Source organism: Citrus sinensis, chromosome 2 (assembly GCF_022201045.2).
Source record: "Citrus sinensis cultivar Valencia sweet orange chromosome 2, DVS_A1.0, whole genome shotgun sequence".
In the NCBI taxonomy this organism is placed as follows: Eukaryota; Viridiplantae; Streptophyta; class Magnoliopsida; order Sapindales; family Rutaceae; genus Citrus; species Citrus sinensis.
In genome coordinates this window covers 30,438,701-30,456,244 of record NC_068557.1, presented here as the reverse complement: position 1 = coordinate 30,456,244, position 17,544 = coordinate 30,438,701, and the positions used below count along the sequence as shown (strand labels likewise).

General features: G+C 33.8%; 3 protein-coding genes across 7 annotated transcripts; 1 reads left to right on the top strand and 2 right to left on the bottom strand.

The window, feature by feature from the left end:
* Window positions 1-992: 992 nt before the first annotated feature.
* On the top strand, window positions 993-2,976 carry LOC102628584 (transcription elongation factor 1 homolog). 2 transcript variants are annotated; one of them, XM_006467646.3, is made up of 5 exons: window positions 993-1,157; window positions 1,661-1,783; window positions 1,974-2,044; window positions 2,513-2,534; window positions 2,644-2,976. In XM_006467646.3, exons 2-5 carry the CDS (start codon window positions 1,671-1,673, stop codon window positions 2,714-2,716), a joined length of 279 nt encoding a protein of 92 aa, XP_006467709.1. In that variant the 5' UTR covers window positions 993-1,157; window positions 1,661-1,670; the 3' UTR covers window positions 2,717-2,976. The 2 variants fall into 2 exon arrangements, with proteins under 2 accessions (XP_006467709.1, XP_006467708.1); XM_006467645.3 differs by having other exon boundaries at window positions 1,031-1,198.
* A 524-nt stretch (window positions 2,977-3,500) lies between these two features.
* LOC102629054 (transcription factor VOZ1) lies at window positions 3,501-8,238 on the bottom strand. Of its 4 annotated transcripts, none has more exons than XM_006467649.4 (5): window positions 8,028-8,238; window positions 7,187-7,453; window positions 6,699-6,845; window positions 4,666-5,170; window positions 3,501-4,561 (listed from the first exon to the last, which is right to left on the bottom strand). In XM_006467649.4, exons 2-5 carry the CDS (start codon window positions 7,415-7,417, stop codon window positions 4,005-4,007), a joined length of 1,440 nt encoding a protein of 479 aa, XP_006467712.1. In that variant the 5' UTR covers window positions 7,418-7,453; window positions 8,028-8,238; the 3' UTR covers window positions 3,501-4,004. The 4 variants fall into 4 exon arrangements, with proteins under 4 accessions (XP_006467712.1, XP_052290608.1, XP_006467710.1 ...); XM_052434648.1 differs by having other exon boundaries at window positions 4,666-5,188; window positions 8,032-8,238; XM_006467647.4 differs by having other exon boundaries at window positions 4,666-5,188; window positions 8,028-8,237.
* Window positions 8,239-9,886: 1,648 nt separating this feature from the next.
* LOC102629720 (OPA3-like protein) lies at window positions 9,887-13,222 on the bottom strand. The gene is made up of 4 exons (XM_006467650.4): window positions 12,757-13,222; window positions 12,036-12,170; window positions 11,494-11,580; window positions 9,887-10,342 (listed from the first exon to the last, which is right to left on the bottom strand). Exons 1-4 carry the CDS (start codon window positions 12,883-12,885, stop codon window positions 10,184-10,186), a joined length of 510 nt encoding a protein of 169 aa, XP_006467713.1. The 5' UTR covers window positions 12,886-13,222; the 3' UTR covers window positions 9,887-10,183.
* Between the last annotated feature and the right edge of the window lie 4,322 nt (window positions 13,223-17,544).

Below are 17,544 nucleotides of genomic sequence, written 5' to 3'. Positions count from 1 at the left end.
CTCGTTAACATATTTAAAAAAATTATAAAATTCCTTTAACACCTCCATCAATGATAAAAATACCCTTACTTAAAACTTATTAGTGTAAACCACATTCTCTAATTGTTATTTATTTTTGTTATTAAACCCCATTTCAACAATAGGGTTTCTTCCATTCAGAAAAATAAACAACGAGTTTTCTTTTCTCCATTCCAGTCACCAATAATAAATTCCTTACCCAAAAATTAGAGGAAACAAATACCCTTTTAATTTCTAAAATGTTGGATTTCAATTTAAGGCACAATTCATTTTGTCTCTTAATCAAAATATAAATTATGGTGTAAGTTTATTTCAGTTATTAGGTTCTAGCTATTAAAATTAATTTTTAATTGTTGGGTCCCTATTTTGATTTTGAATTTTATTATAATGGGTTGTTGGAATATTTCTGGAATTGGGTTTGCTTAGTTGCTAAATGTTTTAGGCTTTCAATAAGCTTTGTGCGAATTCTTTGATATTCATTATTATGGATAGTCATGCTTGGTTTTATTATATAATTGTTATAATTTGTAAAATTTTTGATCCGTTAAATGTTTGATTTATTATATATTTTATTTGGGCATAAAATTTGAGTAGTATATAAGTTTCAAAGAGTTGTTCTTCATTTTAGTCTGAATTTCAATAGTTTCAAGGTTAATTTGTTGCTTGCCTTTGCCTTCCTTAGTGTATAAAGAATTTTTAAGAGAAAAAAATTATAGTGAGACTTTAATTAGGAATTATTCTATTATATAATTTTAATAAAGATTAAAACTGTAAAATAATTAAAGAGATTTTGAAAGGTATTTGAAAGGCTGCCAATAGTCTCGCTCGAATGCAAAATAACATTTGAAGGGTAGTTAAAATAGCAAATTGTTCAACAGTAAAATTTCCAAAATTGGGCCGCTAAATTTCAGGTCCTGTTTATGGGCCGCTGACGGGGGCCAGTGAGAAATATTAGCCAACCGAAGCATAAATTAAATAAATGGCGGTGAATCTACTCCCTGATTCGGGAAACGACGACGTTTAGGAAATGGCCTGGGAATTTCAATAAATTGAGCAATATAGTCCGTATTCTGCACGCCCTGTGTTACTCCTTTTTAGTTCCTGTTTGTTATTTGTCCCTCTCATTATCGTCAAGAAAGGTAGGGTTTCGGCCTCGCGATCAAGCAGTTATCAATTGCAGGTTATTGCTTTTTCTTTTTATCGGAATCTTTTATTTGATAAGTTCGTTTCTTTTCTGATCGATCATTTCATTTTCATTCTTTTGGTAATTGGCGCAGATCGAAAAATTGTCTAATTGAGTTACAAAACTTACTTTTTTGATTTTATGCTCGATTTTGTTTTTCCTCGGATTAGCATGTTTACTCTGTTTGGTTGCTGAGAATTTTTTTGAAAAAGTTTGATCTTTCTGTCTTTATTTGACGAAAGACAATAATTTCAACTTAAATTAGGAAGTTAATTTATAAACCCGAAATTCTAATCTTGATTTGGTTTACAACTGTGAACGTGATCGGCTATTGTGTTTTTCTTTTTATTTGGGTTAAACAGAGGACTGTTTGATTTCATAAATGAGATAGAAGATTACTTTTCTCAATCTTGGTGTGTATATTTGAACCTTTTGTGAATCCGAACCTTGATATTGAAGGACTTGAGCTATGGGAAAGAGGAAGTCAAGGGCAAAGCCGCCACCCAAGAAGCGAGTGGACAAGCTTGACACTGTCTTCAGTTGTCCCTTCTGTAACCATGGCACCAGTGTTGAGTGCCGCATGTAAGACTTTTTTTCAAGCTTTCTTGCTTTCTTTTTTTCTTTTTTTCTTTTTTTCTTTTTTACTAGGCTTTATTAACCTGTTTGAAGATCTTGAGCTCCTAGTTTCTCCATTTTATGATGTAGTTCAATCTCTACCTGTGTAGCTTTTAATGTTAGCAATTGCTGACATTTGGTGTTTTCATGGTTTCAGTGATATGAAGAACTTGATTGGCGAAGCTATATGCAATATATGCCAAGAGAGCTTCAGCACTACTATCACAGGTTATTTTGCAGTGTTATATGAACTCTATTTACATTTAGGAAATGTTGTAGGGCAGTTGGTCATTTGGTATTGTCTTGAAATTTTGAAACAATATGAATGTGCTGATTTTTAATTATTTTTATAAACGGGCTGTGCCATGGCGGAAATCGAAAGTAAAATGGAGGTATTTTAAAAGTTGAACTTATGTGGATTGTGAATTTGTGTACCCATGGTGGATTGAGAAGAAAAGAACGCTACTGGCTTGAGGTCAATTATTGGAGTGTTATTGGTGTAGAGAGAATTGGTCCATGCTTTTGACACAGTCACTTATCCAAACTGCTGGCTGGTAATAACTGTAGCCTGGCTCAGCTGAACCAATCATTTTAATAGAACCTGATCCTAACATTTTTGTCTGCTTCGTACTTTTTCATTACATTGAAATTAGTTGTGTTGATAATTGATGTATGTTTTTTCCTCTTTGTTTACAGCTTTAACTGAACCAATAGACATGTAAGTTACACCCAATCTTTTAACATTCTGTTACTATTTTTATTCTCTCATTCTATATTCTCTGAGTTTGCCTCTGTTTGTTTTACTCATCTAGAAGTTGTGTCTGCAGATATAGTGAATGGATTGATGAATGTGAACGGGTTAACAACCTTGAAGATGACGGTGCTTATGAGAAAGCTTGATGTCTCCTGTACTAACGTCGGTGTTTGAATCTCTGTTTATGAGAAAGCTTGATGTCTCCTGTACCAACATCGGTGTTTGAATCTCTAGTGGATGTAATTATATCTGTTCACAGAGTAGTGCTCATTTACATCTGTAGACTATCTCAGGTTATGTTGCTAACTGATGTTGTGTAATTGGATGCTATTAATGCAGTTGTAATAATCATGGGTATTGTAAGTAATGCGGCCTGTTCTTTAATGTTGAATGCCGTTTTCGTGTATGGTGCATGTCCATCAGCTAAAATGCAATTATGATGGTGGGGTGCGGTTAAATTAGTGTTGGGGGAGGCGGTTTATTCTTACAACATATTTTCTTTTATATCAAGAGGAACTGCTTCTGAGTTTAATTGCGGCTCCAAATGAACCACAAATCTTCTTGATTCATCTTCTTTAGAAGAGTAAAATTGATGTAGAGTAAATTACTAAGCTAATCTATACATACACAACCTTTCATGACACTTGGCCATGTAACCAGCTCACCTATTAGTCTTGAATGGATAGGATCATCACGCTTTGAATAGAATTTCTGGTTGTTATTTGCAGGTAAAATTGTTGCCTATCTATGACTATGATGATGCATTTATAGGAACTCAGCTCTGACACCATCACATGCAGGATGTTGTGTTGTACAAAGAATATTCATTTCTCTTAGTTTGAGCAAGTGACGCTTAGGAAAGTGAACAGTGACTAGCAGATATGTGAAAATTGCAGTTACCGAAAATTGGAAAACGTTCAACAGGAACCGTGAAATTAAAAGGGACATTCATTTACAACTTAAACAGATGGTCATACCCCCATCAACAAAAAAGGTACAAATTTTGAGAACGTATTGCTGAGATAATTAGCATAAAGTATTTGAAATCATAAAAATGTCAGTAAAATATATTGCAACAGTCTGCATCCACCCTATCCAATTCTGGTGACACTGATTGGTTTGGAGTGTTCACCACGTATCTCGAATTCTTATCCGTTATAAAAATGGGCTGAGGAAAAACAGCCATTTTCCATACCTGAGAACCATAAGTTAGTATATACTCCAGCATCCAGGACAGCCTAATGCGGCTCTATCTGTGAATGGAAACTATTGACAACCCTGCGGCCAAAGAGAGAGCTTGGCCTCATGTTATTGACTACCAGAAACTATAGACGAAACAAGTGAAAACACATAACCCCCACCATTACTATGGTGATATGCTTCAGCTGATCTAAGTACTAACAAATTGCAGCATATTCATTGAAGCTTCTTTGATTACGTCAGGTAATACTCACTTAAATTTTCAATCAAATAATCAAACTGCCCGGTTGGTCCATAATCGAACTTCTCATTAGTCGATGCAACAACATTTGAAGCAGGGTAAATATTTCCACCGACACCAGCCTTCGCATTAACTTTGGCCCTTCCTTTAACTAAGCGCTTGTTATCTGAGGGAAACTCAGCAGTGAGCCTTCCCATCTGCTTCTGTAGATCAGCAACTGAATCATTTGCTAATTTCCCCTTGGCACTCTTTTTCCCATCAACAAGCTTCAGTTCTAATCTATACAAGGCGCAAGCATCACACTTATTGATCTCATACTCATAAAGGTGCCACTCGAAATGGTTCAATGGTTGTGGATCCATGTAGTATGATCTCTTCAAGCCTCCAAACTCATTCATGACTTGCTTCCTTGACTCATGCCAACCACGCCCACTGTAATCTGGTAATGACCTCTGCTTTCTGTTTCCACTCTCAAAAGCTCGTCGAGGCTTATCAAAAAAGAGCCACTCCCTAATTGTTTCACCCTCGAGAACTGAAAGATCAAAGAGCTCTGCAATCATAGACATCAAAATCAAAATACGACATTCACAAAATATATCCCAACTCAAATTGCCACTATAAATCAAATATGTAAAGCAGCGAAAATATACTTACCAGGAGCATTCCATGGAGACTTTGCAGTTGCAGCTCCTTCACATTCTGGGATACCAACATCTTTTCCTTGTGCCCTGGCACTGAGTGCTGCAAAAAGCAGACCATCTTTCAGGCCTATGCCCCCAGGTCGTAGAACTGGACCCATTCCAGGTGGACCTTCACTAAATGCCAGAGCAGCGTGAAAACCACTGCAATAGTCCTGATACCAGTCCACTCCTTGAGCAGGCCTTGGACAATCCCAAAGAGCACATTTTGGGCCCAAGAAAGCAGAAGGTGGAGGACATATACCTGGCAGATAACCAGAAATCTGTTGCATGGCATCCTCCCCACAGAAGTTTGAAACATTATAACCAGCATAGAAGTTTTGTTCAAATTCTTGATGCAAATCAAAATGATGATAGTCCAACAGAGTTGATCCTTCCAGGTTGTTAATTGCTGTGCTGTGGACTCCTGAAGAAGAGTTTTTGCATTGGTCAACTAGTGGGAAGCTATGTTGCTGTTCCCCCTGATTCACACCATATCCCTGACAAATCAATTACAAGGTTCACTGCTTAGGTGCACTTTTAGGAGCACCAAAGGCCAAACACAGAAAGAAAACAGTACACATAGAACTATGAAAAAGGAAATTTAGCTATTAATCAAAGTTTAAGGACATTATGCGAACTCCAGACTCTAAGAATCTCTGCTCTTGATTAATACTAATATATAAATTAAAGGACTTAATAACAAAAAAATAGCACCCTTAATCTAAAGTTTGCACCATCAGGCACTAGATGAAAAAGACATCAAGAAAAGTACTGGTCCTGGCTCTGTTCAGGTTGTCCTTTAGACAGCATGACATGCAGCAAGTTCCACTACGGATCCCCAGGCAACAAAATCTCACGAATAACATTGAGTGAACACACCTTTCCATGGTTCTTCCCTAGCAGCCACTAATTATTGGCAAGCCAGTCAATCTTTGGATTGGCATTATTAACTTCAAAGCAATAAAACATTTTACATTGCGGTCCTTGATTTAACTCAGGCCACAAAACAACTGCTTGCATACAGTGATAAGAGAGGTTTTCCCCCCTTTTTTTTCAATTTCTTCTTCTTTGTTTTTTTAAATCAAAATTTGCTATACCAAACCATTCCAATAATCTCCACTTCTTTTGCCTAATGATAATACATAAACAAGGTTCATCGGAGTCCCTTTTTTACTATAAATTTCCATCGCTTGAATCTCCAAAAACAACCATCTAAGATAATCAAACTGTTTATGGGGGTTCTTACACTATACAATTAAGAAGTACAAGGCTACTTAGGATCAAGCTACTCAAGATGAAAATAACGGTAGTTTGGGAGGAGAGAGGCAATGCTGAAGAAGAGAAAAGAGCTGGTGGTGTTTCCCAGAAGAAAGAAACCTGTCCAAAACAGGAAGCTCATGTTGTATATATAAAGATCCGGGTGCTGTCCACTAATAGAATGCTCTCTGTGATGAGGCACATCAATCATATTGTTTAAAAAGGCAACACCAAACAAGACATATATCGAAAAAAGCTTAACCTTGTCTCCTCAATATCATGCATAGAATCTCAATGTGCCAAATGACATAAAAAAGCATAAAGTTTCAACTCCAATATTTGAGTTTATATATTGGCAATCAGAACTGACCTCTTTCTGCCTCCACAAAACATTGAGATGTCCCGATCAGCATGGCTCGCTCTTCTAAACCATGCTCAAGTTTCAAATCAAATAATCTTGAAGGCCTCCCTAAACTAATCTAGCTAAAGGCTTACTTTCCACTCAAATGTTCCAAAATGCACCCACTCCGGTCAACAAAGTTAGGGCCAGTCATATATACCATCACCAAACAATGCATCAAAAAGTTTCAACACACTGCGACTAAATAAGCAAATAAATATGAACATGTAACCATCCAATTCTACAATCAGTATTCAATTTTCCATAGATAAAAGCAATGTTGTCAAAATAATTCAAGTTAAGTTCAGAAAACTTCCATAAAATTGACAGAATGGTTATATTAATACAACCTCATGATAGACTGCAGTATCTGCGACAGGAAGGACTTGATCATTAGGCTCAGGCTTCGGTGCAGTTAAAGTGCTAGTAGCATCATCTTCCTCCTCACAGAGCTGCAACAGCCGGTAAATGTCCGATGAAAATCCAAGACTGCCATCCTGCCATCAACCATTAATAAATCAAAAACTAACAATCACAACTAATGATATATAGTATACTACCTGTAAAAAGCACAAGTCATGAGTACATGATTTATTTAATAATTAATTTAGTTTAAGGCAGGTACTCAACAGGGGAATAATAGGCAGCAAACAGAAAATCATCAGAGCTCACCACTCTATAACCATAAACATAGATATCTATATACAAATTAACATTCAAGTACTAAAATGGCACCAACAATAATACATACAAGTTCATTTAAAATGTGGGAAGATGCAGGAAGATGCATACATACACATTCTAAGGAGGTACATTAAAATTAGATAAATAAGTATACTTGTTGCAAGGAAGATGCGGGAGAGGGCTCATGCAGCTCCGCCTTCCATTCCCGGAGCATCTGATGTACTTGTTCTTCAAGGAGAGAGACATCAACTGTGCGGCTCTCCTTCCTGGCAAATTGTAGATCCAAAAACTTGCCTTGCAGATCATCAACTCGGGTTTTTGCTTTGTCCTTGAAAAGCTTGTGAGAAGCTGACTTGCAGTTAGTCTTCGCACCCTTGCCCACCATGACACGCTCCCTTTTTGCCAGTCTTAAGCGATACACCTACAATTCAGAACCAAAAGGAGCCAACTTGAGATCAACCCAGATTTATATAATTTAAAAAAAAAAAAAGTTCAAATAGCAGTATTACACAATAAAATAAAAGGAAACCCATACAAGTGTAAAGAAGTGAAAACCATATCCGCCCCAGATAAAAAATCAAAGCAATCGAAAATACTAATAATAGTTGAATCACGATAATAAACAATCAGAGCCCCCCAAGACTTCACAATATAACCGAATAAAATCAAACTAAAGCATCATCCACTTGGAGCTGCAATTAGTGATATATTAGAAATTCAAAAAACCAAAAAAGAACAAGGAAAAAAAACTGTCCAAATGACCTTACAAGACGAAACCGATTAAGCACGATCAAAATATCAGATCACACGCACAAGACATGCAAACATCCAAATAATTAAGAGCTGCGATCACAAAGTTAGAGAAATTTTCTCTTAATAGTTTTAGAGCGAAATTCTTAAGAAATTGTGAGACAAAGAAAGGCATATATAAAGTAAAAATATTCGACAAACCAAACAAAGAGATGCTTTGTATAATGAATTTGTACATAACATACCCACTTTGTTTCTTGAAGAGTGGATGAGAGAAAAGACTCGGGGAGACTATAAAGACTGAAAGAGCGGACACGACACAGGCCACAGGAAGGAAGAGGAACAAACTTTTTCTTTCTTTTTTTAACACTCAGTTTGCGCTTGCTGTGCTTTCTCTGCAACTGTGCATGCGAGTAAATAATACAGTCTATATCTAATTATCAACCTTGCCTCTGTGTAGACATAAATTTATAATTTTACATATACATACCTATATATAGACACGCGCGCGCGTGCGCGGCAAATAGTAATTGGTGGCTCGTGTAGTATGTAGTCCCTTAAATTACTGCTACTATTCACAATATTCGTATTCAATTTTTTTTTTATTTACAATAATTTTTTTTTAAAATGATAATAATTAAAAAAATAAAAGAGTCTTATGGATGACTCGTGTGTAAAAATGTGAGTAAAGTTCAGGGCACATTTCATTGACTTTTGATGTGCTTTTTGGTTAGAATGTGAAAGCAATCCTACTGATTTATTAGTTTTAATTTTAGAAATTATAACCACGTGGCTAGAGCCATTCCCTCACAAGTGTGAGAGAAGTGGTTCGAGTCCCCGCATACACATTACTTGAGTTTAATTTAAATTTCTTTTTTGGAGCCCCAGAGTTTGAGTGAGTGTAATCTTTTTTTCAGGAGTGCAGTAGACGTTCTTCGAATATTTGAGAGATTTTAAAAATATGAGTTCCTTCCCATTTAACCTTCACTATTATTGATTTTTAAATACCTCGTGTGATTGTATACGTAAGTTAAAAAAAAAATAACGCATAAAACTGAAGAATCGGATTCGAATTTGGTTTTCAGAGTTTCAATCTTACTATTATAATTATGATATATTAAAAAAATACTATAATTATAATTATTATTATTGATAATAATCAAAAGCTTTTAAGTTTGGAATTAGTTGTTGCCTTAACGAGTCATTTCTGGTCATCTGACCACTACTACACGGAAGGCGGAAGCACAGATGGATAGAAGCCAAACCTCAATTACAAAAAGGAAAGATAAAATGACAATCCTTTTTTTTTTTGTGAGGTGAGAAAGTGAAAAGATGACTGAGTTGAGGAAGAAAGGTATAAAGGGGCACTTCCACTACCATCCATAAGATTCCTATCTCGATGCCCTTTTTAAATTTGCCAATTGTCGTTAAAGAGCTTTTTATTTGAGGAGTGTTTTGATGCCAAGTATGATCGCTGTTCAAGGCGAACAAGCATCAATTTTGTCTAAAATTTTAATACTATCCAGTTATACAATTTATTATTTGCATCATCAGAGAGATCAAGTGGGATATTTGGTGATAATTTCCATTCAGGTTCGGGACCACCAACATGAAACACCCTAGTTTTTTTTTTTTTTTTTTTTTTTTTTTCAAGGTATAAAGAATCATCATCATGCGAAAATTTCACAAATCTCACTTTATAAATTTGGTCATAAATTCTAGGCAGTCCTTTCAAATCCCAATATTTTAGCAATTTATGGCTTAATCAGAATTGCTTTTAATCATGTCAATTAGAGAAGGCATTATAAAACATTGGTGACTACTAATTATTAAGTATTGACCTGAAAAATCTGCAATTACTTAAATGCTAAGATTTATCTCATAAAAAAAAAAAAAGTGAAAAAAAAGGTAGGATATAATATTCCTAAAATCCTAGCTCCTTTTCCCAACTCTCAAACAAAAACACGGAAAAGGACCAGTGCCATAAAAAAAGACCAAGAACTTCATGGCTGTACTCAATACTTATCCTCGTCGAAAGTCTTAGCCAAACTCACCTTTGAATTTGGAAGTGCCAAACAAGTGTAGTTGGCGGTAGATTTGGAAATGAATCAAATAGCCCTAGCCCCCTATACCAAAGTTAGTGCTCACTCTGGGACAGGGGGACACGTGTACTTTCAGAATAGAATGTAACAGGCAGCTGTGCAGCTATAAAGTTCTCATGTATTTGCTACCAAGACTTTGATGTAGCAATTTTACACTAATGGAGCAGGTGAAGCCAGAAAACCAATCCAAAATGGTGACCAAAAAAGGTCAAAAGAATAGAAAGATCACTTGGTTAATGGAACTCATTGGTATATTTGAAAATGATTAGCCAAATTATTTGTCAAATCTTTTGCCCCAATCAAGCTGGTTTTGCTAACTTTGCCTCATCTGCCGTAGCATGTTTGAAGCTGAAAATACCACTGAGACCTCGTTGCTTGGCAAGCTGCTCCAATTCTTCAATTTTTTGCCTCAGAAGTTCTAATTCTCTTGCTAAGCCTTCATCTCTTTGCCTCAATGCCTAGAAAAGAGAGAATAATTGGTATGATGAATTGGCAAGACTATACAAATGGATGAATATTTTACTGAGAGAAATAACACACAAAACTTACAAAATTAATACCACCACCAAACCTCTTTTAGACAATCACATATCAGCGTGTCTCTTCATTGAAACCCAACTCGGTCACAACCAGAGAAACTTAAAGTTGAATATAAATGTTCACTAGAGAAGACGTTAAAATGATTTTAGTTTGTCCATTTCTCAAACAGATCAAAAGCATTCCCATGAGGGCCTGATATTTCAGAACAGTGCACTTCCTTCGTGCAGCAAAAATGGAATCAAGAAAGTAGTATTTCCCAGCAGCAGAGCAAAGGGATAGAAATCAAAGTAGTGGGGAACAAAAAGAATTTATTCTGTTTCAAAACAGCAGGAATTAATAAGCCTTATCTGAAGAATAATATCTTTTTTGTCTAAGCATATACAAGATCCTCTTTATGATGACTAAAACATCCTTATTTCTTCAAACAAAAAAGTTCAATTTCTGTTAAATAATCTCAATCTCAGCCCCACTTTCTTCACAAAGAGCTTATTAGAATTCTCAGGGTGATGCATATGGTAAACAATATCAATATATGGAGGTATCCATTGAATTTGGCCATAATAAGAGAAGCAATAGAATGAGTAGCTCCATTCTAAACAGAGATTTTCTTGGAATATCATGGCAAGAACTGCACATTTGAACCAAAAACTATTCTGGGACACAAGTTCAGTCAATCTCATTTTGAGGACTGTCAAAGCAGAAGCAGCTGTGTTTATAATAACTAAGACTGCTAATTTACAAAGGAAAAAATTTAGTGAAGGAAAATCTAGTAACCTATAGTACATAATGGTTTTTGGATTTACATATTCATCAACCGATTGCTGATAGCTTAGAATAATTTCATAACAATTTCTAGTTGTTAGAGGCAGCTTTTATGAGAAAAGAAAATAAATCACCCAAGAGAAGAGAGACTCTGGCCTTCATATCTAACAATAGTTATTACACTAGAAGCATTTAACGACACAACATTTAAGAATTTTATCAAAAATTATTGACAGAAATGTCAAAATTTTTACAAGAACTGAAAAGAGCTCAACGATTAGTAGATAATGTTATACTCATATGTTACCTCCAGCTCTTGTTTGCGAATCTCTTCCTTTCTGGCCTCTGATCTGGCACTTCTTTGTACCTCAAAGATCACAGCTGCACCTGCAACCTATACACAGAAGATTAGGCACCTAAGTGATTTTCAAGAATCAACCCCACCCGCACCCAATTAGTTTCCGTAGCAATCACCCATCATGTTATATAGGGATGAAGTAGTTTTGAGCTCTATTGTTCCGTGGAACCCTCTAAAGAAGGGCAGAGATGCTGCATATTATAGCAAACAGCTAATTTCTGCCAACCAGTATGCTGCCCAATTACAGTGCATGATACACTCAGGTTTGAGATATTATTTTACTGAGAAGCAAAATTAAATTATTCATCTAGCATATACTGAAAGACAAGAAAAATTGGGTGTCCAATTTGTGTTTTGTGTAGCATCCCTATGTTCCTTCAAAGGACATGAGATATGTACTAAAGAGTGATCCAAATTTTTTACCCAATTATTAGATACTTCTCAAACCATCTACTCATCTGACGCTTCAAGAATAACAGGAAGATAAATACCGTGAAAATAAAGATTTCCCCAATAAGGTCTACAGCAGCCTGAACAGCTTTCTCCTCATTCAAAGGACGTATTTCACCACCAGTTGCATGACCATAGATGCGTCTTTGCATTCTTGTCGTGATTCGATGATTTGCCTGGTTCAAATGTACAGCATTAAGAAAAGACATTTAATAATCTAGTAACTCTGTGCCAAAACTACAAACCAAGATATCCAATTTTATGTAGTATATATGCATTCAAAAGATTAGTTACCCAATATAAAAAAACTGCTACTTACAACATGATTTCACACAAGGGAAACTAAACGAAAAAGGCAAAAACTGGAACATAAAAATGGAATATGTGGGAATTCAACAACAATAGCCCTGCTATAGAAAGTAGAAACCAAGTATTCTCATGCAATAAGGGCAATAAACAACTACACACCCAGCCCCGTATTGATTGGAAAAATCAAACACAGGCACTAAACAATGACCAAGTAAGTATGCTACTACTAATCTTTTTCTAGCCTTTTCAATTTGAAAAAATCTCTCTTGCTCCTACTATCAAAGGCACATTTCACTGCAGATTCGAATCTTAAATGAGCAAAGACCTGTTTAGGGAAGATTTAAATTTCACATTGTCATGAAAAATGAATTCTACTTTGCTGCTTATCATCGCTCATTAATAGGATACAATTACAGTTTCAAAATTTGAGAAATTTAAAAATTGCAGAGTTACCTGGGCAATACCGACGATGGACTGACGAAATCGAGGGTGAATAGCAGCTTGTTGCTTGAGCTTCGCAGCTACAGGTTTGCTCAGCGTTTTTAATGCGAGCGTTCCGAGCTTCACTACTGGCAAAACCATTACTAATTACTCTTAGATTTGCATAATGATCGCCAATTGTTTGATCTTTTGTCTCTATGAACTAACAAAAAGCAAATCAAATTTTATGATTGAAATTCTTGCTGATTTGGATTATTTTCTTGATGAACAAGATGGTTCATGGCTGAATTTTCAATTCTTTGCTTCTTTTTTTTTTTTTTACTTTTTTTTTTCGGTTTTGTTTTTGGTGGACAACGAAGAAGGTGCAGGCAGGGTTTCCTCAGTTGGCGTCCGGATGACGTGGAATTGACGTGTGTGTAAACGCAATTGGGTGCGTGAGTTGACTCTCATCTTATTAAAGGGTTTATGGTTGACTTTCAAACAAAAATTTGCTTGCATTAACCGAATTACAAAAAAGAGTTGTAGGCAACTAGAAGAAAGGCAAACAGAGGGGCAGTTATCGCAAATCCGAAATGATTCTGAAGTGATTTATTATATTATTTTTTAATGGATATATTCTCTCCTAATTTGAATTCTCAAGAATTTATAATGATTTTGTCTCGATACAATTAAGATTTATTTTTTTTATTTTTTTTATCTGTTAACCACCAATTTCCAACCTAAATTTTACTCAAGATAAGAATCATGAGTGTAAGCTTATTTGGAAGATATGCACCATCATCCATCATGTGGCAAGAGGTGAACAATCACATCTTGTATAAATTTTAAACGAGCTATGACTATAAAATGAGATTATTTTTGTGACACATATATAAAAACATTATTAAAAATTGTCATAGTGAAAAATATCACAAGTTTAATTGAAAATTACCACAAGTTTAACGTTTCTATATTATGATCTGTTGGACCAAAACTTTACCTCCATCGCTTGGCCACATTCTAATTAACTTTGAAAGTATAACATAGTAAAAATTAGAATAGAGAATGAGAATCAAAATAAGTTGTTTATTTGAACTGTAGGAACCGAAATCGGAATGAGCTATATTACCATTAATGTTTTTACTTTGTCTTGAAATCGAAATCGAAATAAGTTAGATTGTAACAAATTACTAAAAAGTACTTAATGAATTATTGTCATAATTATTATTAACTAATATATTAATTAATTGTAAAAATTTTTAATTAATTAATTATTATAATTATATTAATAATTATTATAAAAATATATTAACTAATAATATTAATATTAATTACTTAATTATTATAAAAATATATTAAATAACAATATTAATATTAATTACTTAATTATTATAAAAATATATTAAATAATAATATTAATATTAATTACTTAACTATTATAATATATTAATTATTGTGATGATTTATTCAAAAATTATAATTATTGTTAATAACATGTTAATATATTAACTAATAGTAATAATTATATTAATTCATTAATAACAATATATAAATTATATATAATAATTATATTAATAATAATTATAATAGTATGTTAATTAATTAATTATAATAACAATAATACAATATTAATTATTGTGATTATTTATTAAAAAATTAAATTATGAATAATTATTGTTAATAATATGTTAATATATTAATTAATAGTAATAATTATATCAATTCATTAATAATAATAAGTAAATTAATTATAATAATTATATTAATAGTTATTATAATAATATATTAATTATATAATAATATCTTAATTATTGTGATTATTTATTCAAAAATTATAATTATTAATAATTTTTCTTAATAATATGTTAATATATTAATTAATAGTAATAATTATATTAATTAGTTAATAATAATTAGTTAATAATAATATTATTATTAATTATAATAGTATATTAATTAATTAATAATAATATATTAATTATTGTGATTATTTATTCAACAATAATTATTAATATATTAATTAATTATAATAATATATTAATTAATTACAAATGAGGACAAAGTGGGCATTTTTAATTTTTGGGAAGGGTAAAATGATCAATCTCGAGAATGTGAGACTCATTCCCACCTTCCCCGGCAATGAGTCTCCCATTCCTCATTCCCAAATTGTGGTGGGCCCCACAAGTCCGATTTTGATTCCCGACTTTATTTTGCGAAGTAAATATTGTCAATGATTCTGGATTATGGATTCAAATTCCCTAATTCAGGAAGTAAACGCAACATAGAACTTGTAATAAAAGTGGGCAATGTAGAAATACAAGGTGACTAGAGACAAAATTGAAAGATATACATGAGCGATCTTCTATTAGAATAAGAAATTCCTTTGGTGAAAACCATCACCCATAATTCAAGAACATTCATGTTGTATCACAAAGAATCAATAACAAAATTATGCGAAAGTGTACCTGAATCTATAACGCTGAATTGCTCTCTACGATTGTGTGGTTGGTCTTCTAGATCTACACGTTCTCATAGAGAATCCTTTAAGTTTTCTTAGGGTTCTCTCTCTAATGATGAGATTTCAAAAAGAATAAAAAGATACATGTGACCTGAGGACCATAACCACTTATATAGACAACTTTTTCCTATTATCATTAGGTATTTTTAATTATGCCCATCATAGAATTAAAATATCATTGGACCTTTACACATTAAAAGCCCATACCTTATTAGATAGGGCTGGGAACGGGTCGGGTTGAAAAAATTCAACCCAACCCGGGTTGGTTGATTGGGTTGAGTTTTTGAAAAAGCCCATTTTTATGGTCTGAACAAAAATAAATTAATTAATTGAAAATTTAAAAAAAAAACACAAATACTAAAATCCTTACAACAAATTCAACATTTCAAAGTTTAACAATCAAATTATTAGTACATAACTAATGAAAAAAATGTCCATAAATTTAAAAGCTTGTTTAATACAAAACATTAAAGTCAAAAGAGTGAGACTAGTGAATAAAAAAAACAGCTTGGCTTGTTAATATTGAAAATATTGTAACAGAACAATGTCCAGCAGATGTTTGTTGAAAAGCCTTCTCCCAAAGATAACAATAATAATTATAATTATAATATTCATGTTAATTCGATTAAGCTTGACACCATCATAACAACCAAAAATTGACCAACTTTTATCAATAAAACAAATTATAAATCACCAAAGCAAGTGGGTTAGACCTTTTAACAATAAAAAAAAAAGTGATCAATTTAGTTTCAAAACAATAATAAATTAGTAAATTAGAAAGAGGAAAGAACCTATGCATGAGACGGTGTGCAGTTGGGCAGCTTTTCAAGAAAGCTTGTGAGTTATGGTGTTGGTGTGTTCTATGCGCGAGCAGATGAGTGATTGCTTTTTAAACAAGAGAATTTGAGTTGAGGGTTTTAAAATTGAGAAAGTTGCTGAGATGCGTTTTATATTTAATTTTTAAAATTTTTTACATATACGAGTTGACGAGTTAGGTTGGGTTACAAATTTTCAATCGACCCAACCCACAAAAAATGTGGGTTGGGAATTTAATAACCTAACCCAACCCGTATATTTTATCAACCCAACCCAACCAGCAAAAAAATCATACGGGTCAGGTCGGTTTCACAGGATGGGCGGGTTAGTGCCCACCGCTACTATTAGATACATTAAAGCATATAGTACCAAAAATCTTAACAAATCACTTTTAATTGAGTTTAACCTTATATGACGATCTGCAGCACATAATTATTCACATATAAGTCCAACATTAGAATAAGGATCCAACAATATTGGATTAAAAAATCCAACATCTTCCACTATACTAGTAGCCAAACAAAGAGTTTATTGGACTAAATTTGTAGTTATAATCTTGTAGTTATAACATTTTCTTGTTGAATGATCGGACGAGTTCTTGCACAAGCACCAAAGGATCATACTTTAGAAGACAATTTTGTTCTCAAATATCTTAATCATATTTATCTTCTCCTGTCACACTATAAACTCTGTTAAATAGAAAAAGAAGAAAAAAATATTAGGAAAAATTACATGTAAGAGTATAGACAGGCCAGCAGTTTCCTTGACTTGATCCAAAAAGAAGTCCTGAAAATGGACTAACCCATGAATTAAAGCAAGTCTAACAGAGTGTTAGTTGTAGAAGTGCATAGATCCCATGCAAGATGAGGTTGCAAGAAAGTTGCTCGATGCTCAAGCTCATATGTACAATCTCACATACAACTAGGTAAATTCTATGTCCGTGAAGTGTGCAGTTCAGACTTGCATTGCTGACATAATTCATAGCCACGACTCATCATTCTCCCTCAATTAGTCTCAGCACTTGGGATTCGGCTCTTTAACACTAGTTTTCTATGCCGCTGGTGCACTTGTTAGTTCACTTAGGCTTGATCTCTGCAACTAAAAATTGAGAGAACAACTCTTTCTTCACTGCTAGTCAAAGATAAGTCATATTGTTTGTCACCATATGTTGCGGGAGTGCTTCACTCAACTTTATTAACTCTATTCCGTTCTTTGAGTACTTAGTCTAGGGGGAATGAAGATGAACTCATAACACCATTTAGAACTGCTAATGGAATCTATTTATAGGATTAAATGGCACAAAATCCTGAATTTGGCAACAGTTTCAACCAAGCAGTGGCCAGTGATACACAAACGGTCACAGCAAGCTTGGCTTTGAAATATTGTAAGCAAATCTTTGAAAGATTGGGTTCATTGGTTGATGTAGGAGGTGGCACATGAACGTTTGCAGGATGTTATCTGAAGCATTCCCCTGCGTAAAATGCACA